Raw genomic sequence first — 26,753 nt, 5'->3', positions numbered from 1 at the left:
TGGCCACCAAATGGTCCTCTGCAATAAATGCCTGAAATTCTTCCCTGGAAGTGCTGAAAACGTTGTGTCACAATTTACAAAGTCCTATTTAAACAATAATGTTTGCTGGTTGGCAATGCACACTTGCCCTGAGGCGGTTGAATACACTGCCACCCTCGCTCCCATCAAATGTCTCATTTTAGATTTTAGGAGTAGACTTATACCTCCCCGTGCCACACTCTCATTTTGCCACAGTCACAACCAGGGAATTAAAAGGTGCCTAACATTGTATGAGGACATATCTCTTGTCGGTATGCTTATCGACACTAGAGTATTCCACAGAGATTTGGGAGGTTCCAATATCACTTCATTTATAGGGAGAGTGATTCTCTCAAGAGCTGAGGATTGAAGAATATCCACTAACGTATAGGCAGGGTTAAGACTTTTGTCACTGGATGTTTAGTGAATGTCAAGGACAGGTTGTCGAGGTTCCTTCCCCACTCTGAACTCTAGGGTACAGATGTGGGGACCTGCATAAAAACCCCCCTAAGCTTATTTTTACCAGCTTAGGTTAAAACTTCCCCAAGGTACAAACTATTTTACCTTTTACCCTTGGACTCTTTTTTTGCCACCACCAAGCGTCTAACAAATATATAACAGGGAAAGAGCCTGCTTGGAAACGTCTTCCCCCTCCCCCCAAAAAAATCCTCCCCAAACCCTACACCCCCTTTCCTGGGGAAGGCTTGATAAAAATCCTCACCAATTTGCATAGGTGAACACAGAGCAAAACCCTTGGATCTTAAGAACAACAAAAAAAGCAATTAGGTTCTTAAAAGAATTTTAATTGAAGAAAAAGTAAAAGAATCACCTCTGTAAAATCAGGATGGTAAATATCTTACAGGGTAATTGGATTCAAAACATAGAGAATCCCTCTAGGCAAAATCTTAAGTTACAAAAAGACACAAAAACAGGAATATACATTCCATTCAGCACAACTTATTCTAACGCATACCTAGCTAGATTACTTACTAAGTTCTAAGACTCCATTCCTTTTCTGTTCCTGGCAAAAAACACACAGACAGAGAACCTTTGTTTCTCTCCCCCCCCCTCCAGCTTTGAAAGTCTCTTGTCTCCTTATTGGTCATTTGTCAGGTGCCAGCAAGGTTATCCTAGCTTCTTAACCCTTTACAGGTGAAAGGGTTTTTCCTCTGGCCAGGAGGGATTTTAAAGGTGTTTACCCTTCCCTGTATATTTATGACACAGGTCATGGGCAATAAACAAAAATTCAAGGAAGCCCATGACCTTTCAATGACTTTCACTAAAAATACCCACGGGAGGAAGGCTATCAGTCGGAGCCCTGCCAGGGGCTGAGCCTTGCTGGGGGCTGCTCCCTGGCAGCTGCTCCAGCCCTGGTGCTGCTTCTGTGGTGGGGGCTCACTGCCACTGCTCCTGCCCCACAGGCTGACCCAGCCCTGGGGCTGCTGCTCCAGGGGCACCAGGGATGACCATCAGCCCGCTGCTCCAGAGGCCCCAAGGGCTGCTGGCAGCTGCTGCTCTAATCCCACTGCCGTTCCTGGGTGGGCACTGACATCTGCTCCAGCTCTGCTGCTGCAGCTGGCTGAAGCCAAAGAAGTCATGGAGGTCCTAGAAAATCATGGAATCTGTGACCTACATGACAGAATTTATCCTCACTTAATGGTGTTCTTCAGAACAAACTTACCCTGAATACCAAATGATGATATTCATCTCAGGAGGTCATGATATGACTGAAAATCCTCCAGTACCAGAGATGAGGACTTGCACACCATAGCATTGTCTGGTGAAGAGGGAAGTGGAACCACCACAATCTCTTGTGGTAGCACGTTTAACTGAACTTAAGGGTTCAGTTGCACCAGATCAAAGGGAGCTCCCTCAGCCTTCAGTTGTAGCACAGGTGACCCAGGTGGAGAGATCACTGGAGAAACAGGTGAACATACCCTGGACTGAGTGGATGATCAGGACCTGGCCCAATGAAGAAACTTCTAGAGATTCCAAGGAGGCCACTCTGGACTACACCATTGGTGGCCAACAGGAGGTAGGCCAGGAGGCATTGTCCCTGCTGTGGGGGCATTACCGATCCCAGTACTGATGGCGATGCTCAGGAGGTCTTGATCTCTAAGAGAAGTACTGCAATGGAGAATGAAACATTTCCACATTCAATCCTGAAGACCCTTCTGTAGTAGAAAGAGAGCCTGAGATATGAGGCCTGGTGTAAGGCCTGAACTAAAAAGTCAGGCCCTACTGATATAAAGCAAAGTTAGCAAGAGTCAGGCTATGAGAAAGTCAGGCCCTGTTACAAAGCAGATGCCTGTAGGTTCACTATCCGATACATGAACTAAGTATTCACATAAACCCAAACACCCCAATACAAAGTTATGGTGTAAACACACTCCCCAAAGATGATACAAGGACACACTGACCCCTCCTAAAGATGATGGATAGAGATGTTGTGATTACCTTATGCATGTTGGTTCAAAGGATGGTAACTAACCCTGTCAGAGCGGCAATATGTAACTTCTACCTTATTCAGTGCACAGACTAGATAGTGCTCACTTAATGAGTTTTTCAGTATTTTGTTTTGTCTTCATAATTCAGTGTGCAGCCCATGTTATTTCCTACATGCTATTCAAACCCTGCTCTAAAGATAGAATTATTAATTTCCTTATGGGCTTTTGTATGACACTTATTACTATACCATCTGAATGCTTCACAAGTTTTAAAGAATTTATTTTCACAATACCCCTCTGAGGTGAGGGGGTGGTACCATCTCCATTTTACAGATGGGAAGCTGTGGCACAGAGATTAAGATAAAGTTTCCACTAATTTGGGTGCCCAATATAATACATCTAGGACCTGATTTTTCAGGGTACTTGGTATTATATAGCACTTATATGTTCAAGGCACAGCTCCACAGAGTTCAGCTGCAGCTGTGAATGCTCAGCATTGCAAATCAAGTCCTAGGTCTCAAGTTGGGCATCCAGAAAACGAGGAACACATAATTAGTGACCATTTATCAGCTGGAAACTCTTCCCCCTGTGGGAAAGTGTACTTAGTGATAGAAAAAGAGTGCTTGGCTGCCAAATGGGCAATCAAGAGCCTGTGGTACTACTACCTCCTAGGAAACAAGTTCACACTAGTTACTGATCATGCTCCCTTATGTTGGCTGAATGTGATGAAAGAAACAAACCAGACATGAGATGGTACTTGTTGCTACAACCATATACCTTTCAGATACAGCACTGAGCAGGAACCTTGCCTCACAACACCATTTTTTCTGTCCAGGGAGGTAGCCTATGCTAGCCAAGGTAGGGCTTCAGTCTTGTGAGGAAGATATGTAATGGGGTCCACCAAGCCCCATATTGAACATAGAAGGGGGAGGAGAGTCCCTCCTGTTTACAAGCAAGCAGCTTGGAGCTTCCAGTCGTGAAGGCAGGCACCCACTGCTGCAACCAATAAAAGAAATAGGGCCTGCTGTAAAGGCAAGAGTGCAGAGAAAGAAGGGGAGGCAGAAAGGCCTGGGTAGCAAGGTGCTGAAAACCCTGCACCAGGCTGCCTCCAAACATCTAGGCAACTGGAAAACATGAAAAGCCTAGGAACTGAGGGGCTGACAGGCTCAAAGGAAGGTGAGGCTCCAAACACGGACCTCACTGGGAACAAACTAAGGGGCACCAGTCAGATGAAGCTGAGGCCCCTTGTTATGGCTGTAACAGTCAGCAACCATGGAGAACAATAATAGAGAGAGAGAGATTTTGATAGGTGCTAACTGATTACTATATTTTTAATTATAAATGCAGATTTAAAAGGAAACCATCAACTTGAATCTAGTTAGATTAAAAAGAACATGAGTTAAAAGTATTTTCAGGTACTACACTTGAGTCTCATAGCCAATTTCAGTGTTTTGTGTTTTGTTTTATTTTCAAAATGTTTTTCTCTTCCCTGCTGCTGGGTGGAAATATTCATACAAACAAAAGGAAATTTTGTGCAAAGTACTGTCAAATACACAAAATAAAGAAACTGAAAATGTTAGTTTAAAATGCCCCTATGTAGGAAAGAAAGGATGAGCCAAATAGTCTTTAGCAAAATTACTAAAATTGTGCAATTAGATCCCACAGGCATTAAAGTAATTTTTCTTCAGGGGGGAAAAAAAGGTAAACTTCTGTAGAAGTTGAAAAACACATGATGTATTGGCTGCATGCAGATGTAACAGCAATCACGATTTTAAAAGCTGCAAATCTGGATACTGTGTGCTTAATGTAATTTGAGCATTAAAATTTATGTTGGCATAGAGAAATCTTGTTTTGTTACAATATGGTTGAAGATAACCTGTGAATACTCCCTTCCAACATCTTGTATCAAACCAGTATTTTTAAAGAAAAAAATATCAGTGAGTCTGATCAGATCAAGGATACTTCTGTACAGACATGTAGCACTATAAGTACTAAGTGGAGCACTTGTGAAAGGCAATGATGTGCTTGTCCACCATAAGCTAGACCTTAAGAAAAACTTTTTAAAAACTACAAATATTCAGTATTTGGGTATTCCTAAATTGATTGACATTGAGGACCTATCAGTTAAAGATTCAACTTTTAGTTTTGATTGCAAATAACCTGTTTTAAACATACTGCAGGCATATTGTATATTAAACACCCCGCCCCCCCAAACCCAACAAACAACCTTCTCTTTAACTAACTAGAACGATTACAGTGTCTGATCCAAAGCCCTGTGAAGGTCAGTATTCCATAGACTTCGGTCACCTCTGCAGCAGGCCCACAGTCATTTTTGCAACATTTTATAACAAAGACTTGATAATGAGAGCCGTCTGGAGATTAAAAAGTAATCAGTATGGGAGGGGAGGGGGGAATCCATTTTTCATTATATCTCTAAAATAAGTCATAAATTAACACAGTAAGTTATTAGCTTGATCATGTGATTTTTTTCTCTGCATTTTAAGACCTCAGTATTTTCTGTTACACTTGTTTAATTGAAGATAAACTGTATTTTTACTAGGATTATGCAGTCTTTTGTTACTGTAACAGTGTAATAATAAAAACCAGAATTTGCTACATGTAGCCAAAGAAATTTGATTCAGATTTTGCAACCTGATACATTTTTGCTCCCTATCAATATCTTGTCAAGCTTTGTTTTTCAACATGTGAGTTTTAGTTTTTAAAGACACATTTTGCACACTTTCACACATGCAAATTATTCATTTTATACCTCTTACAGAGATGTCCAATTTTTTCCTGCACTTAAGTATCTCATAATGCTCATTTTTGAAGAATTTATAACAGGACTTGATACCATTAAAATATTTTCTTTGTGATTTATTTCTGCATTTGTCCTTCTTAGACTACATGTTTGCAGTTTAAAAGTAAATGGGAAAATAAAGATTGTCACAACATTCAACAATTTTTGGATGAATTATTTAAAAAGAGGAAAAGTCCAAATTCGCTAAATTGTTCATGACCTTTTAGGTTGTTCAAGACTGACGGAATGTTTCACTATTGAGAAGCCTGATCATGTAAAAACTTATGCAAATAAGTAATTTTGCTCAAATGAGTAAAGTTACTTATATGCATAAGTGTTTGTAGGATTAGACCTAAATATATGTATTTGACAGATATGCATTCTCATTTTAAAGTGACAGTGTCAAATTGTTTGTCCTAAAATGTAGGTTTTATTTATAAATTTTATTTTGGTAATTAAGGCCCTAACCCTGCAACTGAGTCTGCATGTATAGCCCCTTTGGCTTCCATGGAGCTCTACACAAGCATCCACCTTTACCCATCTCATTGTGGGATCAAAATTATAGGCCTTGATCATCCAATGTGATCCATGAAGGTGGAACCTTACGCCCAAGCACAGTACAAATGAAGTAAGTTGGGCTCTCTGTGGATGCAGAGGTTTATCTAGGCAGTTTTAATTGAGGTGTTATTTTTGCCTTACTGTTATAAAAGTAATTGAAACAAAATTTTTAGTGTGTTTAGATTTAAATATTTCTCTGCAGTGGTTGCATCCTAAGCAGGCCGCACTGTTAAGTATAGGCACTAGAAAGTGAAACTGATCTGAAAGTAACTACAAACTGTATAAACAGGAGTACTTGTGGCACCTTAGGGACTAACAAATTTATTTGGGCATAAGCTTTCGTGGGCTAAAACCCACTTCATCAGATGCATGGAGTGGAAAATACAGTAGGAGGATATATAACAGTACATGAAAAGATGGGAGTTGCCTTTCCAAATTGGGGGTCTGTTCTAACAAGACAATTCAATTAAAGTGGGCTATTATCAACAGGACGAAAAACCACTTTTGTAGTGGTAATCTTGCCAACTGTTTGAAATGAGCCACCCTGATTACCATTACAAAAGTGGTTTTTCATCCTGTTGATAATAGCCCACTTTAATTGAATTGTCTCGTTAGAACTGACCCCCAATTTGGTAAGGCAACTCCTATCTTTTCATGTACTGCTATATATATCCTTACTGTATTTTCCTCTCAATGCATCTGATGCAGTGGGTTTTAGCCCACGAAATCTTATGCCCAAATAAATGTTAGTCTCTAAGGTGCCCACAAGTATTCCTCATTGTTTTTGCTGACTCAGACTAACATGGCTACCAGTCTGAAACCTACAAACTGTATGTTTCACTTAATCTACTGCACCCAAGATGGGAAACTGAAAGAGTAAACAACTTATGTACAACCTATTTATTATGGCTAAATTACACTTTTCAAAATTATTTCTGAGTTAGAGGTTAAAATCAGTATTTTAAAATAACAAATTTCCATACTACAATAATAACACAACAGACTGACTGACCAAAATATTTTTTAAAACTACAATATTATATAGCCTGCTTCCTAGTTGTTTTGTTTTTTCATTTCTCTCAGCTTGGAAAGTCAGGTAGAAAGTTTCACTTTTTTCTTCACATACTTTATACTCATATTTTGTCTCATGAACTAATACAATGCTGCAATGGGGGGCTGCAAATGGTACAGGGGAGTGTGTGTGTGTGTGTGGGTGTATTTAAGTTTACAGTCCAGTGTAGGTTTTAAATTAAAAAAATTCTCAGTTTTAGATCATGATAAAAATCTCTTTTAAAATCTAAAAGTTGGGTCCAAGGTGCCCAGACACAAAGAGCAAGGATTTTATTTTAAAATATGAAATAACTGCACTTGTTCCAAACATCAAAATCTTAATTGTGTGATAACAAAACTTTAAATTTGACATTGCTCAAACTAATTTGTAACCTACAACCTGCGCAATGCAGTGCAAAGAGAGTAATAGTTGTACGTCTTGCTTTTTTCCCCAATGAAATACTGATTTCTGAAGTCAAATGTCACAAAGGGAAGCAGCTCTAACAGAGGATTAGGTTGGATTATGTGTAACATGCTAATGCAAGATTATAATGTCCCATAATAATAATATACTGCTACAACTGTCATTCTATTGTTTTGCAGTGGCTGCAAAGGGTTTGGTAGGACAAATTCTGAAGGTGGCATCATTCTTGGATGGTTAGGCACCACATTATTATTAAAGTGATGACAGTGAAATAATCTTAAACTACTAATGTCACAAATTTTAATTACCAGTAATGATGACACAGGGTAGGAAACTACAGTCCCCGTGCACAAGAACCAGAAATCTAACCAACCGCGAAGTGTATTTTCAAACTCGAAATTTTCAAAAGCGATGGTAGGTGCCCAACGGGAGAGAAGAGGCTTGATTTTTCACAAGGGCTGAACAGTAGGTGCCCTCAGGAAAACCAAACCCTTGAGTGGTGCCGGAGGTTGGGCACCCAGGTGTGAGGCACCAAAAATCATGAGTCATTTTGGAAGTGCCTACTTGTTTTCGCACATCCAGTCGCTTGCTCACCCCGGCTCCAAGGACGGGAGAGCGGCTGTAGTGCAGTGTCAGATACCTACTGTGCACCGAGACCAGGAGAGCCAGCAGCAGCAGCAGCGCCACGCTCACAGCCTTCATCGCAGAGCAGCTCCGCCTGCTGTAACGCTCCCGCAGCGCCCGCACATGGGGCAGGGGCCGCAACCTCCACCTGCCCCCGACCCCAGCTTCAGGGCAGGGACGGGCTCCCCCAGGCCCCTCTTCCACACACCCCGGGCAGGGACAGGCCCCACTTCCCGGGCAGCAGGCACTGACGGCCGCGGCCACCTCAAAGGGCCAAGCTCATCCACTCCCCCTCTGCGGGCTAAACGGGCGCCTGCCCGTCCGTAGCTCAGGCTTGGCCCTGAAGCGGTTACCTAGCAACCGTTTGCCAACGAGCGGCCAATCCCCGCCTTCCGTCCCGTCTGACCTTCCACCCGGAAGTGAAGTGTCAGTTCACGCGTTCTAACCGCAGGGGCTGAGGGCGGGCAGGCACCGGAGCGGGGGGGTGCCAGGGAGCTGCCTGCAGGACGCCCCTTGCCCTGCGAGGGGAGGAGCCGGGCAGCAGCGGGTGGGGTGGTTGGGTGGAAGCCGCAATCCGTAACCCCGCTGTGTTTTGGGTCGGACCCCCTCCTCCCAGAGCCCAGCCTGCTCGCTCTCGACACAGAGCTGCTTCCCGTCGGGCTCGGGTGTGTGTCAATTGCTGTGGCCTCTTCCCGCCCTCCTCCTCCTCGGCGGGCAGGGACAAGCTGCACTCGGGCCCTTGGCACGCGAGCGCGACTCAGCGAAGGAGAGGCAGGATCCTCCCATCTCACAGCCACACCGGGGGCCGCAGCAACAGGCCAGGGAAGGATGTTACACGGCATCTCCTCCCGCCTGTGGGCAACGTGTCGCACCTAAGCACAGGCGGCCGCGGGCTGGGGTGGGGGGAGAAAGGGCTGAGATGTGCCGCCGAATGGGGGAGGAAGGAGATTCGTCACAAAACAGCTGGGCAGAGAAGCCTCTCCCCCGGGGGCCGGGGAGACTGTACTCCGGGGGCACCCCCACATCGCAGCCAAGCGACCCCCACCCCTTACGGGCAGCAAAGGAGCCCCCCTATAAAGAAGGGCGCTTGGGGAAAGGGAGGGCATCTCCCTTGTCCTCCCCTGGAAAGAAGAGGCACCTCCCTACCGCTCCCCCATGGAGGGAGCCACCCAAGTGTTTCCCTCCCCCACCACACACACAGAGAGGGGATCCACCCCGATCCCCTCCGGATGGATGGGGACGCCTCAGAGTCGCCCGGCTCCCATACGCCTTGCCCGCAAGGAGGGAATCACCCCGCGGCGAGAGAGTCCACCATGGCCTGAGCTCACTCGTGTGCCCGGCGCTGCCCCCGGCCTGTCCCTTTAAGGCCCCTCCCCTCGGCCGCGGCGCCGGAGCCCGTGTGCTGTGAGCGGCCCGGTGGGGCGGGGGCTGATGAGCGGCGGCTGCCGGAGCCAATGGGCCGCGGGGAGGGAGGCGGGCGCTGCGGGGGTGTCGGGTTCGAGCGAGGCGTGACCCAGTTGACAGGCGCTGTGAGCCGCTGGGCAGGAGCGAGCCGTGCAGGGGGACGTAAGGGACGGCCGCCGGGTCAGCGACTCCCCCCCCTCCACCCTCCCACCTCCGGTGAGCCTGGGGAACGTGCAGCTCAAAGCCGCCGCCAGCCACAGCACCATGTACCCCAGCAACAAGCGGAAAAAGCTCTGGAAGGAGGAGAAAGGTACCAGCCCCCCGCAGCCCGGTCTCCGCCGGGCAGGGCACCCCATCTCCCCGCCGGGTGGGGAGCCCCTCTCCCTGCCCGCCCGGTGCCGGGGGTACTCGCTTCCCCTCAGCCCTACCTCTTGTCCTGTCCCCCTTGCCTAGTGGGCCAAGGTGCCGACCCCCTTGTCCTCCTGCTGGGCAGCGTAACCCTCCCCCCGCCCCAGTAGGGCAGCTGGTAGGTCCTCTGGCCCCACGATCCTTCTTGCGGGGGGGCAGAGTGGCCCTTCGTCTCCTCCTCCCCCGTCCCCCTGCTGCTATCTCGGTGGGACAGGGTCTCAACCCCGCCTTGCTGTACTCGGTGAATGGTTCTCCTGGGTTTTGAGCTACCCCCTGCCTCCGTGGCTCTGAGGTGTGAGCTCCCTAGTTGCTCTTATGCCTTGAATTTCTCTATCCTCTTCCACCATGTGTGGGTAGTGGTGCTGGAACTAGGGGTGCTGGGGATGCTTCCCCACCCCCCTGGCTTGAAGTAGTAACAACAATACATGGTTTCCATCAGCAGCACCCCCACTATAAACATTGTTCCAGTACCCCTGTTTATGGGTCATTCCCCCCTCCACTTTTCTCTGTGCTGCACCTTTCTCTGGGGTATGTGTCTTTACTCCCAGTGTTTCTCTTCACCAGCCACCCCTGTGTGTGTCAGTCTAGCCATGAGCCTCCTTTCTTTTCTTTGATATATTTTGGCTATCTTTCTAAAACAATCACCCTTTTCTTTTATGTGACTTCTCCTTTTCCTTGCATTCTCTCTGTCCCTCTCTTTTCCTTTACATGACTGTGGATTCTCTCCCTTCTTAGACCCTTATTCAAACCTGATCTTTCTCCAAAGAAGCTATGCTAATCAGCATAAACAAATATTTGTATTTTGTGTGTTTACAACAAAACTTGTTTTCTTGGTTTTTTTACATAGGGATGACATGTCAGATAACTCTGTGCTACTGGGGGAAAAACATGAATAAAAGTAGAGTGTTTCTTGCTACCCTTACCCCTTTTATTTTCTAGATCTAGGCAGGAAAACACATCTGCAATGCTACTTATCACAAAACAGACATAGAATAGAGAGAGAAATCTGAAACAAGTTCAAGTGCCCAAAAGCGCAATAATTTTTTTTTAAAGTAGGTGGGGGAGGTTGGAGGGAAAAGAGAGGAATACTAAATGGCAAACTAAACACTTAAAAATGGCTCTAACTGAAGGAAGCATTTTGAAACCAAATATAAGTTTAAATCTCACAAACTTATTTTTATCAAATGCTAGTTTTGATTCCGAGGCCATTTAAAATGGAAGAAGAGAAAAAGGTGTTAAATTGGAAAAATATAGGTGAAATATTTCCTCTACAAACTACTCGGTAGAAAAAGTAAACATTCCATACAATGTATGTAAAAAGATAAAACTAAAACTGATTCTACTGCTATAAAGTTAGTCATATGAAAGATTGGTATGTTTCAGGTAGGTGAGAAATAAAATTATATAAGATACTAAATGAAGTGTTTAATCCAAACGTAACTCCACCACTTTAACTTGCATGACTTTTTATTGTTGTGTTTAACTATTGAACATGGATAGTAGCTTAAATAAAACTTATTGATCTTCTTGGCATGAACCTTGCAATAGCAGCTAAGTGAAATCTTCATTGTAGAAAACAGCTGAGCTCCCTCCTGTGAAAAATGTTTCCCTTTTAGTAAGGGAACTGACTTTTAGAACTGGATCCTACCTTCAAAACTCTGTCATCCATCTCATAGGAGAGTTTTTTTTCCCCCTTCTTAATTGGAAAAAGAGCAACTTGTCCACAAACACTGAATAGCCATCAAGCTGATCTTGCAATTTTGGTCTTACTGTATTGACTGTTTTGAAGACAATCCAAACATACACAGAATAATAGAAATAGTACAAAATCCTGTTACCAATATCCTCTAATATAAATTAGTTCAGTGGTTTATCCTGGAAACACTCATGTTGACCTTCTATTTAGTGTTCATATAAAATGAAAAACTACACTCTTAAACAGCAGACAAGTATGACTGACAATGTAAAATATTGTTCTCTTTCTCATATTTTGTTGTTGCTGTTTCTTCTACCATAGGATTCCTATAATTTATTATCAGTAAGGTGGTACATGGAGGCCAGGGCCTTGTTGTGCTAGATGCGGCATGAACATAACAGACAGCTGCTACTTGAGAGAGAAGACTTAAGTCTAAACATAACTCCATGGGGGGGGGGAGGCGGGGAGAAGAGCAAAACAAATACATAATCAATCTGCCTGAGGCTAGCCCAACTTTTTATGTTTCACTTAAATGTACAAGAAGTTATTTATGTGGCATGGGCTCTACAGGCAAAAACTACTTTCCTGAGCTGAGATTTTTATCTTACATGCCTGATGCTATTGTTCCTACTTGCAGTGGATAAAATGACAGTCAAATTGTGATGGGCACTCTTAATTTTGAGCTCCCGTCTATTGATGAATATTCAGTATCTTAAATATATTATCAAGCAATACTAACTTCCTGCAGAAATGTTAATGGAACGCACTTGGTTTACTTAGGGGCATGTGAGGAGGGGAGAGGTTTATAAAACTTAAAACTGTGAATGCTTTCTCCCATCCAACAGAAAAGAAATAGGGGCTTCACATTTGCAGGCAATTACTGTACCAAAGTTGATAGAAGATTCCTAAGCATGAGCAGCATTCTAATAGGAATCTCAGCACCTTTCTACCTCTGGCATTTGTCAGGGGAGCTTCTCATCAAGGGTGTACTGTATATCTGGGATTTGGTGGTGAGGGATGCTCCTACTTCATCATTTCTGTTGAGACTGTCCATTAATGTTTAGTAAATGTCCTTAAGCCTTGATTAATATCTCTCTCTCTTTTTGTAGCTGTGTTGGTCCTGGAATATGAGGATATGAGAGAGACTGGGTGGGTGAGTTGATGAAAGAGACAAGCTTTTGAGCTTGCATACCTGAAGAAGAGCTCTGTGGAGCTCGAAAGCTTGTTTCCTTCGGTAACAGAAATTGGTCCAATAAAAGATGTTACCTCATCCACCCTGTCTCTCATTTGATTACTAAATGTCAGTATTGCAATGTCTGTATTGTAGATGCCTAGCTTCTGGATTCTTTTTTTCGCCTGGTTGTCTTCCTACCAGGTGAATACCTGCAGTGCCTGTCTGTGGCTGGTATGCATTCGCAAGCTGCAGCAGTGTGAAATTGACCGTTTTCTTTCTGTTTCACTCTTTACCTGGATCTTACAATTTCACACAGGAGCCGACTCTCTGCAAACTAAGGAAAATAACACTTCATTGATTCACATTTGAAAGGTGATATTTACAGCTGTGGATATTAGAGACTTTTCTGAGAGCTTAATTTTAACAGAAACTGATAGTTTAGGACTACGCTGCTCCACACGAGTAAGTTTCAAGCCCTGCAAGTAATAAAGATATAGAAGAATTTTGTTCCTTAAAGGCAACAAATTGACTTGTACCCTTTTCACTAAAATTCAGTAGAAGTCTGTTTGCGTGTCTGTCCTGCAGCTCTGAAGTTTTGAGTGTGTCTATAGTACCAATTGATCTCTGCAGTTTCAGGTTCATCTTTCAGTAGTACCTGTAGCACACGTGAAATATTTGTATTCTGTGTTCTCGAGGATTAAACAATTGAATTACATTGAAATTTTATTGAATAATAATCTAATGACATTGATTTATTTTATTTCTAAGGGTCCAATTAAGGTACACAATGATTATGTATTTTTTCCAATCCTCCAGGTTAAGTTGGTTTAAAAATGTTTTGCAATGTAAAAATCTTTAGCATAAGAGGGAGTCTCCTTTTATACTGAGAAGTCAAACTTTGATTATTGGACTTCACAGTTTTGTAAATTCTACTTAAACACTGGTATCTTTCAGGTGATAGAAATTTCTATCTGAGCAGCAGCCTCTCCATCCTGCTGAATCAATGTGCCTCAAACATGATCTGAAAATACAATTTTTAGATGGAGAGTAACTCCTTCCCCATGTCTGTCTAGTCCTGGGCCTTGACTAAGAGCAGCAGATATGATATTGGACTAAGATCTCAAGAAGGAAAAAACATTTGGCTGCTTCAGATAATGTTAAACATACTTGTATGTGAAAGTGAATTAAATGCTTCTAGATAAACTTAATTTGTGTTACGTAGTTCACTTGTTACTATACCCAAATTATGCTTATATGGAAAATGACTGCCAGAGGCTAGACTTAAATACAAGAGTACTGGTGTGCTCCACGGTATTGTGCCACTTTCTTTTTATGGAAGAGAGAATTTATATAATGCAATAAGAAGAAAGGGGGTTAAACAATCTTATTATAACATTTTATATAGATGAAGTGGCTTCCCCCACAAAACTGGGATTTATTATGCTAATAGAATACACAGAGGTTGAGATTTCATCATCTGCCTTTCCTGTCACCCATATGACTTTGGCATATGGGTTGGAATAGCAGCTGCAGCCCTTCCTTTTCATTTGGATGGAGCAGACCCACTGAAGTTTTTAAAACTCAGGAACCTGGGATGGCACTTCGGGCCCCCTCCCCTTTGTTGTCATGCGTGCCTTTCAGAATCCTCAGTTAATATGTCATGAATACTAGTGTAGGAACCTAAGATGGATGTGGGCCTGATATTAATAGAGATCAACAGAACACTGGATCCTGAGAGGACCAAAGGTCTAATCTGTGTTTCTAATGCATATTGTGGTGATAAGTGGGCATCTCAGGATAATATATTAATACAACACTAAATGGATAACAAAGATTTTAACAGTTAAGTGTAGTCTGGGGTTTTGCGTCACGTTACAGCTGACTTATTACAGTTGTTACAATCACCGCTAAAAACATTCTCGGTCTGTTGTTAAACCCACAGAAAAAGAAGGAAAACAATTAAAGCATTTGAAACTTAAAGAAGTAATGCTTTCATTTTAATAATTGCCCTCTTCCCTTAGCTGTATAGATCCCTTTTTTTAAATAAGGGAAAACCCCTGTTTTGATTATCTCTTTAGATTGTATGAATTGTCCGTTTTTTAAGGTGAGGATGTTATAAATCCAATCCTGTTTCTTTTAAGACAAAACAAAATGATTTCCCATATGAATAATAGCAAAAATAGGAAATGTGGCTTTTGTCTCTGATGCTCTCTTGCTTGCGACCTAGCTGTGAGAGAAGTACAGGGAAAGCACATGGGTTTATCCGTCACTGCAAGACTTGGAAAACAGCTACCAACAGCAGGCTGTTTTTAGACATTACTTTTAGCTTCCCTTTCTGGTCACAGGTTTACTACAGCAGGGTTGCAAATAGTGGAATTATCTTGTCTCTCTAAGCCAGGCTATCTTTTTGCCTTTTGTTCAATAAAATAGGAAAGAGGATAAATGAGGTGGGGATGGAAAATGACAAGGAGGGGATGGTGTTAGGAATCTAACATCCCAGGTGGTGGTCACGATTTATCTGATGCTGGTGGAGGTGGTGATTACTGATGAAGCTCAGCTGGGGGAGAAGCTGGGTAAGGTGTAAAGCCAGGAAGTTGGCCACAGAAAAAGGCTGCAGGGGCAGAATCTGCAGTCATTCTTTCGGCACAGAGATGAGGGTGGGAGGAAACCCAAAGGGGAGCAAAAACTGTGGGATCCTGTCCCTGATGAAGGGGTTTACCCAGAGGAGTTGCAGGGAAGAAAGTTAGTGGAAGGTAAGGTAGGCAAAAGCTCAGGGAAAGAGCAGCAGTGTTTGAGACCATGTAGTCCTTGGCTGCTGAGTAAGGGCCTCTGGGATGGAACCTGAAGTAACGGGTGGACCCAGATACATCTACCAGTCACTGGGAAGTGGTGCAGGACTGTTGAATGTGCCATACAGACAGCTGGTTTGGTGAGATTTTGATACCCTGAAAGGGGGGACAATACAGTGACATAGTTGGAGGGCTGAGTCCTAGAGAAAGCACCCAGAGTCCTGGAGAGCGGGAGGGGCTGTAGGGTGAGAGAGACAGAAGGAGGTGCTAATCCAGTTGCGAGCTGATTTCCACATCACCCACAAAGGAGCGTCCCCAGCAGTGAGTGTACTCATCACAACTAGCCTTTCTATCTCTGGGTCTTGTTTGCTTTTTACAAACCATTTAAGTAATGGGCTGTTGTTTTGGACAGTTGTAGGATACAGACCTCTGCACCTAAAACCTCCATCAAGAAGCTAATGGAAGATGTGTGCAACCAAAGAATGGAGGTCAGACTTGTAGTTCAGTGTATCAACTTACCAGTCGGAGGACATCTTAGGGCTTATCTACACAGGCATTTTAGTTCGTGCTGAGTTGATGCGTACTAGTTGGTACGCAATATGTAATCTGCAGTAATAGTGTGCAAATGAGATAACTGTGTCTTGTTTCAATGCACATGATTGTGTACACGTGACAGGGGATTTGTGTGTGCGGTTTGGCATTTCAGGCGTTATCCCATGGTCCTTTGCTTCATTGCTGAACTGTATTTATTCTGGCACTTTGTTTGCAGTGCATTGTGGAATACATAGTGGAAGCCAGTAGAATTCTGGGAGTTGGGGGTCAAACTCTGAAAATCCCATGATTCCTTGCCCTCTGTCCTGTGATTACTCTCTTTCTGGGTGGGCTAGCACCATTTGTTGAATTTCTGTCGGCCATCCTGGATGCAATAATGCTCTGTGCCACAGTGCTGGCAATCATGAATACACAGAGACTGCTTGCACTTTGGTTGAGTTCTCAGCATTGGGTGGCTTTGGCTTTCAACCACTGAGCAGCTGATGTGGCTACAACATCTGCAGCAGCAGAGAGAGAGAAAGAGGAGGAGGATACGAAGCAACTGGTACTACGTGAGCTGTTCCTGGAACACAGTACAGAGTTGTTTCTGGGCTAGGGGAAAACAGAATGAATGGGTGGGAAAGCATCTAGTGGTGGTGGTGTTTTGCAGACCTGGGATGACCAGCAGTGGTGACAGAATTTCAGGATGGTGAAGGCAACCATTTTTTGAAATCTGTGCTGAACTTGGAACTGTGGAGGGAGCACGCTGCCATGTGGAATCCCATGCTTATTAAGAAAATGAGTTGCCATTGCCCTCAGGCAGCTGGCCACCCCTGACTGTTACTGGTCTGTATCGAACCAATTTGGCTTGGGAAGATTGGCTGTTGGGGGAGGGAGGCCTTTCTCATGCAGCTATGTGCTATTATGCAGGAGGTATTGTTGTGCTGGGTTGCAAAGCTTTATAACGCTTAGGAGATTATTGATGTCTTTGCACATACGGCGTTCCAGAATAGTATTAGACCCCTGGGTCCCATCATTTGTTTCCTGCACCAGATTTTGGAGTTCATAAGTGGAGAAAGGGCTATTTCTCCAAGGCCTGATTGTCCACCAGAGCAGGTTCACAAACATAAATGCAAGGTGGTCTGGAAAGGTCCCTGATGTTAGGATCTTTTAGAATCACCCCCGTTCACCTTAATGAATCACAGTGATCCTGAGGGCAGACTCCCCATGGACATTAATGGTGTGGAGATTGCTCAGGTCATCCTGGGAGATGGAGCTTATTTTTTTTTATTTCCCAAGCTAATGAAGCCATTTACAGGGCACTTGGACAGAAGAAAGAAGCTTTTCTACTGTTGCCTTAGTAGTCGCAGAATAACTGTGGACTGTGCATTTGCCCACTGGAAAGTGAGATAGCACTATCTTATGACTAGGTTAGATGTTGCAAAATGACATCAGCCTACGAACATAGTTGCATGTTTGTTGCACAATATTGGTGAGAGTAAGGGAGAAAGTTTTATGAGTTGGAGGCTGAGGTGCAGATATTTGCTCAACACCATGAGCGGCCAGCAAGGCATCCACTGCGAAGTATAAACCACCTTGGCAATACTGTCAGGGATGCCTCTTGTTTTTACTTTGAGTCTGGTGCCTGAAAATATGCAGCTGTTATCCCTGAGAAGGTAGGGGTGGGTGATGATTTTTATGGGAAGAGATGTTATGGTACTCTTTATGCTGTGTGTGCTTTTGAGTTAAAACAAGCAAACACCTTTGCCCTTCCCCAACCTGATTCTGCTGTTAAGCTGAATTTTTTTGTGCCAGGCATTGCAGAAGCTTTGACTTTCTAAGTGGTTTTATTGTCAGCTTATGCCAGTAAATAATAACTAAAAATAAAATGTATAAACATTACAAACTCTGCTTGTAGTGATTAAAACATGGAGGAGAACAAAAGAGAGACAAGATGATGGTGATCAACAGGCAGTGGTGCTAGAAGGAGGGCTTTGGAACGTTTGACCGCTGGGAGGCATCCTCGGACAGAGGACTATTCTCAGGGGAAATAGACTTCTGGGATGGAGGTTGGCACATCTGATTAAAAGAGCTTTAAACTAGGAATTCAGGGGAGACTGTTTAGAGGTGCTCATGTAATCTCCATGCCCGATTCTGATATTGAATGGGAGGGAAAATCAAGTCAAAGCAGATACAACAATGGAGAAAAGAACAGCAGAGGCTAGGAGAATGGACATCAAGAGGAAAGAGTCTCATTGGTATTCGTGAGCAGTCAGGTGATGCTGACTGTAGAATAATTGTACTTAATCGCGGGGAGGAGTCTGGATGAAGACGAGCAGAAACAACTAAGATGTCTACACCAATTCAGAAGTCTGGGTAACAAAATGGAGGGACTAGAACTACTGGTGCAGGAAGTGAAATCAGATGATATAGGGATAACAGAAATCTGGTGGAACAGTAGTCATGATTGGAGTACAGGTATTGAAGGGTATGTGCTGTTTGGGAAAGATGGAAATAAAGGTAAAGATGGTGGAGTAGCATTGTATTTTAATGATGAGGTAGACTTTAAAGAAGTTAGAAGTGATGGTATGGACGAAATAGAATCTGTTGGGTCAAAATCACATTGTGGGAGGGGAAGCTTAGAGAGAGGCGCAGAACCAGGTAGGGAGCCTTTTGGTCCCGCCAACCCCACCCCCAGCACCAGCCAGGGTCCTGGGCCACATGCCACCGCCCTTCCCCAGCATCTGTGGAGCCTCCAGGCAGGCCCTGCCCAAGTTTTAACCATGGGTATTTTTAGTAAGTCATGGACAGGTCACGGGCCGTGAATTTTTGTTTACTGCCCGTGACCTGTCTGTGACTCTTACTAAAAATACCCGTGACTAAAATGTAGCCTTACTTATCAATGCTGAATTGAGTGGAAGAATTACTTCTCATGTCTTGCTTACAGCACTCCTGCTAATATATCCCAGAATGATGTTGACTCATTCAACAGTATTATATTGTTGAATCTTATTTAGTTTGATCCGCTATAACTGCCAGCTTCTTTTCTATAGTATTCCTTCCCAGGTGGTCTTATTTTGTATTTGTGCAGTTGATTGTTCCTTCCTAAGTGGGGTATTTTGCATTTGTCCTTATCTAATTTCATTCTGTTGATTTCAGACCATTTCTTCTGTTTATCAAGATCAACTGGAATTCTAATCCTGTCCTTCAAAGCACTCAGAATCCCTCCCATCTTGGTATTGTCCACAAAATTTGTGTACTCTCTATGCCATTATTGAAATCATTTATGAAGATATTGAATAGAACCAGACTTGGTACAGCTCCTTGGAGGACTCTACTTGATATGACCTTCCAGCTCAATTGCAAACCATTGATAACTACTCTGAGTATGGTTTAGTAATCAGTTGTGCACCCACCTTATAATAGGTTGTTCTTGACCAGTCTTTCTCAAATGGGGGGGTCCCAACCCAAAAGGGGGTCACAAGGCTATTGTATAGGGATCGGGAGATCACAAAAAAAATTGCCAGTGGGAGGAGGAAGGGGAGTAGAGCAGCCACCCAGCTCTGAAGGCAGCACCGCTGCCAGCAACAATGCAGAAATAAGGGTGGCAATACCATGAGTGTGCTCCTGTGAGTATGTACAGTAATTTGCTATCACTTTTTTTGGCGGGGGGTCGCCTTGGTTGAGGCAATACTTCTTCTCTAGTTAGTTTTATGAGAAGGTTTGTGTGAGACCGTATCAAAAGACTTCTTGAAGTCGAGGAATATCCCATCTACTGCTTCCCCCTATCATGAGCTAATTCCAGTTAAATTCAATGGAAGGATAAATAAAAATGTCTGCAACTAGGGTCCTTGAATGCAAGGGGAAACATAATTTTTTTAAGGGAGTTAGGGAAGTTGACTGGACTGAAACTCAGAAATCTGAATGTTTAGGAGGGTTGTAATTATTTTCTGCAACTTTGACTTAAAGAATCTGGAGCCTGCATCTCAAGAAAGGGGAGAAGAACCTGGAAACAAGGATTGAAGACCACATTGGATGAACAAACATCTCATACAGATGAAGAGAAGGCAGAAAGCCTAGAAGGGATGGGTCAGCAAGGAAAGCTGTCTCTTAGAGGTCAAAAAGTATAGGGAGAGGAGTGAAAACTGTCAAAAGCTAAGCAGCTGGCCCATGCAAAGGAAATTAAAACCAGCAGGAAAAAGTTCCTTAGCCATATAAATACAAAAACAAGGAAAGAAGTGGATCTGTTAAGCACCAACGGCCGGGCTAGATATGGCCCCAAACCTAAACAAATACTTTATTGTTATTTAGAAACTGAGGCAGTGACGAGGTTGGGGGCAGTGTCAGGATGGTCAATGGGAACAAGGATATGGAAGTAGAAATTACTACATCTCAGGTGATCTTAATGGGACCTGTAACAGGGAGGCCCATTGGTGGTTCACTATTCTGGATCAGCAACTCTTTTCAGGCCTGACATACTCATTACACCTAACACTGTTGTCATGGTACATATCCAGCAGGTGCCATGTAATAGATCATTGGAAAACTACCTCACTGATTAATATTTGTGTGTGATATATGTACAGGGTATGCACAAAGTTTAAGTATGTTCTAGAATTGTTTTTGAAATGTGTTGTGCAAGCAATGTGTAAGCACAGTCTGCTTAGACAAAGGAATGTGTTTGTCTGCAGCTTTATTATCAGGCAGAGACAATGAAGGTACACTTACATAAAAGATAACCAAAGCAATCAAACTAGTGAGTGAGGAAGATAGCCTGGTCACTAAAGACAGAGGGTCTGAACCTCAAATGATAAGCAATTGAATCAACTGATTGTATACAGTATTGCTGTATTATAAATGTATCAAGTAAGGCCTTTTTATGAAAGTCTGTGACAAACTGGTGATTAATATAATTGTGAAATGTATACATTAACACTGTAGGAGGAATTATGGATGCTCGCTGACATTATGCTTTAAAGTTTGTGACCAAACATGGGAAAAACAGGTTCTCTCCCAGGCAGGAGGGAAGGCAGCTATCTGTTTGTAGCCAATATAATTTAAGCAGTGTGGAATCAAAACAATGGGAGTTCAATTTACATACAAATCAGCAGGGGGATGGAAAGCCCATGACAGGAAGGGAAGAACACCAGGAAGCCTTCCTGGCTCTTGAAATGGACAGTGAACTCTGAAGTGGTATTAAGGGGCCAGCAAGACATTTGAATTGTTCATTGCTTTGGAGGGGTTGAAGGGACCGAAGCTCTTGAAATCACAGAATATTGGGCCCTTCAACCAAAGAAGTTGAGGTCTCTGGAAGCTAAGTTTTGGTAAGAAATCTGCTTAGATGAAGGTGGTAACTTGCTGAAAAGAAGTTTTAGTCTCAGAAGACTATTTTTACTTTTGTTGGCTAGTAACCCTTTCTATCTTATACCTACTTGGTATCACTTTTTTTGTATAATAAACTTTTTTTTTACTATAAACCAAATCAGTGCTGTGATTGAAATGAGTGTATGTCAAATCTTAAATCAATGAGCTGCAGTATATTGTCCCTTTGTAAAGGAGCAATGAACTTAACTTCTGTAGTGTTCAGTTACAGGTCTGGACACTGCAGGGAGTCATCTCTGGGGAACTCAGGAGTTGGGGGTTACTACTTTGTTACCTGCAAGGCAAGGTTTAGGCTGTTGGAGTCCTGAAGAGTTTGCTGGCAAAGCAGACAAGCTGATAAGTCAAGGAGTTGTCACATAGCTTGGCAGTAGCAAAACTCTAACTTACTGAGACTTAGAGGAGAAAAAGATATTTGTATTTGGTTTCGTATTTGTATGTGTAGAGGCTTGTAAGGGCTTTGTGCTGGGAGAGAAGTTGAGCCCTGTTTAGGGCATGGGGCTGCTTTGAGTAGGGGTCCTATAAAGGTAGCCAGCCAGTCAGGCCCAGACAGTGGCACAGGAACCAGTAAACAGAGCTGTAAACAGGGGAGTTTGAGTTGGAGTTTGTGTTTTGGGTTTGTTTTTGCTGTGGGTGCTGGTGTTTTGGTGTGGTTTGTGTTTCCCAGATTAACAGGATTTAGGTTGGAAGGCTATGACAGATACAGAGGCAGCAGTGGGAGTGACCCAAGTAGTGGAAGACACAATGAAGATGACTGGATGTGGAAGCTGCCGGGTGTACATGATCCTGGAGGGGGTACCTGGAAAGAGTTTTGTCTGCATGAAGTGCTGTCTGATAGAGCTGATGGAAGAAAAGATCCGAGGATTGGAGATGCAGGTGGAAAGTCTGGTTGAGTTTAGAAGGGGGTTCGAGTGGATTATGGAGCAAAGACATGAGGTGACTGAAGGGAAAAGGTCAGATATGCAGATGGAAGCAGGACCGAAGAACTCTGAGGGGAGACTGCTGGGTGAAGAAAATGGACAGTGGAAGCATGTGACCAAGAGAACCAGGCAGAGGAAAAGATGGGCTAGTGAGGGAGAAATAGAGCTCAAGAACAGGTTTGCAGAGTTGGAAAATGAAGAAGGGGCTCAGCAGGTGGTCACTGAAGGTGGAAGGGCAAGGAAGAAGAGAAGAGCGGCTAGTCCTATAGGAAAAGGGGAAGAGTCAGTGGAGACTACACCAAATATGAGCCCCAGGAGGATACAGGATGGGTTGAAGAGGATTACATGGGACAATAGGAATGGAAAGAACTTGCAGCCAGAGGGAACAGGGAGAATCGCACAGTCACCAGGAAAAGGCAGGTCTATGTGATCGGGGACTCCTTACTGAGAAGAATGGACAGGCCTGTAACCAGAGCTGATCCAGAGAATAGAAGGGTGTGCTGTCTTCCAGGTGCTAAGATACGGGATGATTGGAGAATTGGTCTGGTATCAACAAGACTACATTCAATAAAGACAAGTGCAGAGTACGTCACTTGGGAAAGAAAAATGAAATGGGGAATAACTAGTTAGGAGGTAGCACTGCTGAAAAGTATCTGGATCACAGATTGAATAGGAGTCAACAATGTGGTGCAGTTGAGAAAAAAGGCTAATATTCTGGGATGTCTAACTTACAACACTCCTGATAATACCGGAGAGGTAACTGTTCCACTGTATTCAGCAAGGGGAAGGCCTCAGCTTGAGTACTGTATTCAATTCTGAGTGTCACACTTCGGGAAAGATGTGGACAAACTAGAGAGGGAGTCCAATGGAGAGCACCAAAAGTGATAGGTTTGGTTTTCTAAACTTCTGAGGACAGGTTGGAAAAAAAATTGGACGTATTTAGTCTTGAGAAGTGAATGAGTGGGGGACCTGATACTAGTCTTCAAATATGTTAAGGGCTGTTGCAAAGAGGATAGTGATGAATTGTTCTCCATGTTCATTGAAGACAGAAGTAGTAATAGGCTTAATCTGCGACAAGGGAGAGCTAGGTTAGGTATTAGGAAAAACTTTCTAACTAAATGGGTAGTTAAGCACTGGAATAAGTTACCAAGGGGAGGCTGTGGAATCCCTAAAATTGGAGGTTTTTAAGAACAGGTTAGACAAACATCTATCATGGATGATATAGGTATACTTGACCCTGCCTCAGCAGGGAAGATTGGACTAGATGACCTGTTGAGGTCCTTTCCAGCCCTACGTTTCTATATTCCTGAGGGAATTCTGAGCCAAAACGTAAATTCTGTGCACAATATTTTAAAATTCTGCATATTTTATTTGTCAAAATAACACAATATAGTCACACCTTTTTCAATTATTTTGGTAATTTATTTCAAAATACCTGTCAGCATGTATGTCTGTAACAATACAGACAACCAAAAAGATTCGGGAAATGTTTTTTGACAAATGGATTCCTTACTAGGCATATTAGCACATTGATATGGCTCCACAGAGCATATGGCAATACTAATATTTCCATGTATGTCCAGCACAGAAGACTTTAAGGGTATGTCTATACAGCGCCCTGCCCTGCAGGGTCCTAGAACCCAGACTCCAGCCTCAGCAATGAAACAGCCCCACTGCCCAAGCCGCGCAAACCTGAGTTGGCTGGTATGGGCCCGCCTCTGGTTTTTCTTTGCTGTGTAGATATAGCCCATAGCAATTGTTAGGACTGAAGTTAGGCCATGATCTGTTACAGCACTTAAATAGGTGCATAAAGTTCAGCACCTGAATATCCCCATTGGAACTAATGCTTTGGCAGATCGGGGCCTTAGGGCATGGCATGGCTGAGTAGTATTCAGCATGTCACTGTGTAATCACTGGACTAGAAAGTCAGTTGTTGCAGACAATAGATGAGAAGGGCAATGGGAGTGGAGGCTACTGGCTGCACAGAGGTGAGGGATCACTCTGCAGCCCTCTTCTGGGACACAGACTCGGTGGTGAGGCTGCACCTGACCCTGACACTGTGCAAGGGCTGGTCCTGCCCCTCTGTGCCGGGTGGGCATGCATGGCCAGCTCTGCCCCCATCCAGGTGTGGGGGAAGCAGGCTTAGCCCCACACCTGGATCCCCCACGCGAAGCCCCTCCACACTTGTATCCTGGCAGGCTTATCTGGATGTGCATGGCTCGGTGGAGTGTTGAGCATGGGGGGGAAACCTAGATATACAGGGCCTTGGGGTGGTGGTGGGGGGGTGCGGTCTGAGTGCAGGGGGAATAGGACTGGGGAGCTACAGATGAAGGTGTTTGGGGCTCAGTGGGTGGGGTCTGGCAGGATGTGGTGGGGGTCCAGATGCAAGGGGTTTGCGGGCAACTCGCCATACAGTGACCCCTTCCCCCTGCAACTGAGGAGCGATGGGGACAAGAAGCAGGGGAGGGTGTGGCAGGGGAGATTTCCGTGGGTGGGTCTGACACAGCCCTGGGAGTGGCCCATGCAGGGGAAGAAAGCCTTAGCCCAGCCAGGACTAGCATCTGGAGTCTAAAAAAGAAAAGGAGTACTTGTGGCACCTTAGAGACTAACCAATTTATTTGAGCGTGAGCTTTTGTGAGCTACAGCTCACTTCATCGGATGCATACTGTGGAAACTGCAGAAGACATTATATACTCAGAGACCATGAAACAAGATCTCCTCCCACCCCACTCTCCTGCTGGTAATAGCTTATCTAAAGTGATCATCAAGTTGGGCCATTTCCAGCACAAATCCAGATTTTTCTCACCCTCCGCTGCCCCCCCCCCCCCCAACTCACTCTCCTGCTGGTAATAGCCCATCCAAAGTGACCACTCTCTTCACAATGTGTATGATAATCAAGGTGGGCCATTTCCTGCACACATCCAGGTTCTCTCACCCCCTCACCCCCCTCCAAAAACCCCACACGCAAACTCACTCTCACACAAAATCTGGAGTCTAGTGCCTGGTAGGAGCCACCAGCTAGGGCGTCCCCAGCCCTGCATCTCCCTGGCTACAGGCGCACTGCAATAGCGAGCGAGAGGGACAGTCTTGCACGCACACCCAGCCCCGTCCCCTGAAGCAGTGATCTACATCTCTCCTGGCTGATCCTGACCGACACATGCCTGATCAGGACTGCTGCAGGGGGGAGCTCATGAATCACTTATTCTGCGGGGAAAGAGTAAAATCTGCAAGGATATTAATTCTCTGCTGCGCAGTGGCTCAGAATTCCCGCAATGTAATTTTTATGCTTGTGAATGTCCATGCTAAAACTGAGCAATTCTCAGCCTAAGATTAATCCCTCCTACATTTTTACAGAGAAATAGATTGGGTTGTGGACTGATTATTTGAACACTCAGTGGCTTCCAGTCTTTCTATGAAATATATAAGCCAGTGGAAAGCCATTATGCCCCCTTTGTCTACCTGATTGCAATAATGATGAATGGTATCTGATATATCTCAGCCATTTGCTTTAAGAGCTGTGCAGCTATGCTATCCCTAACTTAATCTTCTCCTGTATGAATCCCTGTTTGCAATGCTGTTTCAAGGCATATATATCTCAGCGAGGAGCAGTAATCTTACTACATGTACAGCCATGCAATATTCATGTCTACGCATATCTCTCATGTGAACTGTGAATACTAACCAAACCTTTTTTTTAGTGTAACAGCTGTTTCAAACTTTTCAATTTCAGACCACTACAGTTTCATTATTTGAATCTGCCATGTTGGCGGGGGGGCGAGGTTGCAGATGTTATGAGTGTGCAAATTGGGTTGGAGGAGACGGTGGCATTTGCCAGGTAGGAAAGATGCTGGAAGGGAAAGGGAAACTAGTGGACGAATACATACCCTCCATGGCATGGGTTTGTAAAAAGTTGATGGTTGGGGCTTCAGCATGATAGAAACTTATTACCCTGCCCAGTCACCACTTTGAAAGTGTGTTTTGGGTGGGGCAAACAAGGGGGCGGGGGACGGTGTTTGGGGAGGGAGGGAATCAAGGTTTGGAGAGTTGGAAAGGTTCCTAGCTTCCATTTGCCCCAAATGGCAGTGGCCATTGGGCACTTGGAACAGAAGCTAGCACAACTGTATAGCCTAAAAATCAATTGTAAAGATAGGTAGGTAAGTAGATACATGCTGCAGATCTTCCTCCTGGGCCCAAGGCTGGGAATTGGTCTGGCCTCTTACATAGCTGTCTTTAGGATTTGGGGTTCTGAAGAGATCCTGCTATACAAAGAGAGCTCTTCATTGTCGTCCTTGTCATTGTCCTCTTTCAGTGAACTATGGTTCCCCTTGGAAGGGAGATGACGGCCACAGTCTCCTTGCTGGGGGCAGTGGCACCACTATCCACAAGGGTTCTGTAGCGGCATGTCTGTCCAACATCTAATAAAATAGATTACATGAGCAGCATTGGACTTGTATTTTGACACTCCTCTGTGTGTGTGTGTGTGTGTGTTACATTTTCCTGATTTCTTGTTACGGCATTGGTCAGTGTCCTG

The 26,753-nt window shown here is 44.2% G+C and overlaps 2 protein-coding genes across 9 annotated transcripts in view; one reads left to right on the top strand and one right to left on the bottom strand.

Moving 5' to 3' along the window:
• Window positions 1–9,282, bottom strand: part of SEL1L2 (SEL1L2 adaptor subunit of ERAD E3 ligase) — a 79,345-nt gene extending 70,063 nt beyond the window's left edge. For 2 of the 6 annotated variants that reach the window (XM_043544016.1, XM_043544017.1), the window contains exon 1: window positions 7,942–9,104. In XM_043544016.1, the coding sequence (XP_043399951.1) occupies window positions 7,942–7,999 (58 nt within the window). In that variant the 5' untranslated portion in view covers window positions 8,000–9,104. Of the gene's footprint in view, window positions 1–7,941; window positions 9,112–9,135 lie in introns of those variants that run through there. The other 4 variants (XM_043544019.1, XM_043544014.1, XM_043544015.1 and 1 more) reach the window with 4 other exon arrangements.
• Window positions 9,283–9,308: 26 nt separating this feature from the next.
• The window catches only part of MACROD2 (mono-ADP ribosylhydrolase 2), a 1,293,068-nt gene continuing 1,275,623 nt past the window's right edge, over window positions 9,309–26,753 (top strand). Inside the window, exon 1 of one of the 3 annotated variants that reach the window (XM_043544021.1) lies at window positions 9,309–9,635. In XM_043544021.1, the coding sequence (XP_043399956.1) occupies window positions 9,590–9,635 (46 nt within the window). In that variant the 5' untranslated portion in view covers window positions 9,309–9,589. The remainder of the gene's footprint in view (window positions 9,636–26,753) is intronic. The other 2 variants (XM_027828001.3, XM_037896105.2) reach the window with 2 other exon arrangements.

The sequence above is a fragment of the Chelonia mydas genome, chromosome 3 (assembly GCF_015237465.2).
Source record: "Chelonia mydas isolate rCheMyd1 chromosome 3, rCheMyd1.pri.v2, whole genome shotgun sequence".
NCBI lineage: Eukaryota > Metazoa > Chordata > Testudines > Cheloniidae > Chelonia > Chelonia mydas.
The sequence above is the reverse complement of the archived record's forward strand: the minus strand, read 5'-3'. Positions and strand labels throughout refer to the sequence as shown.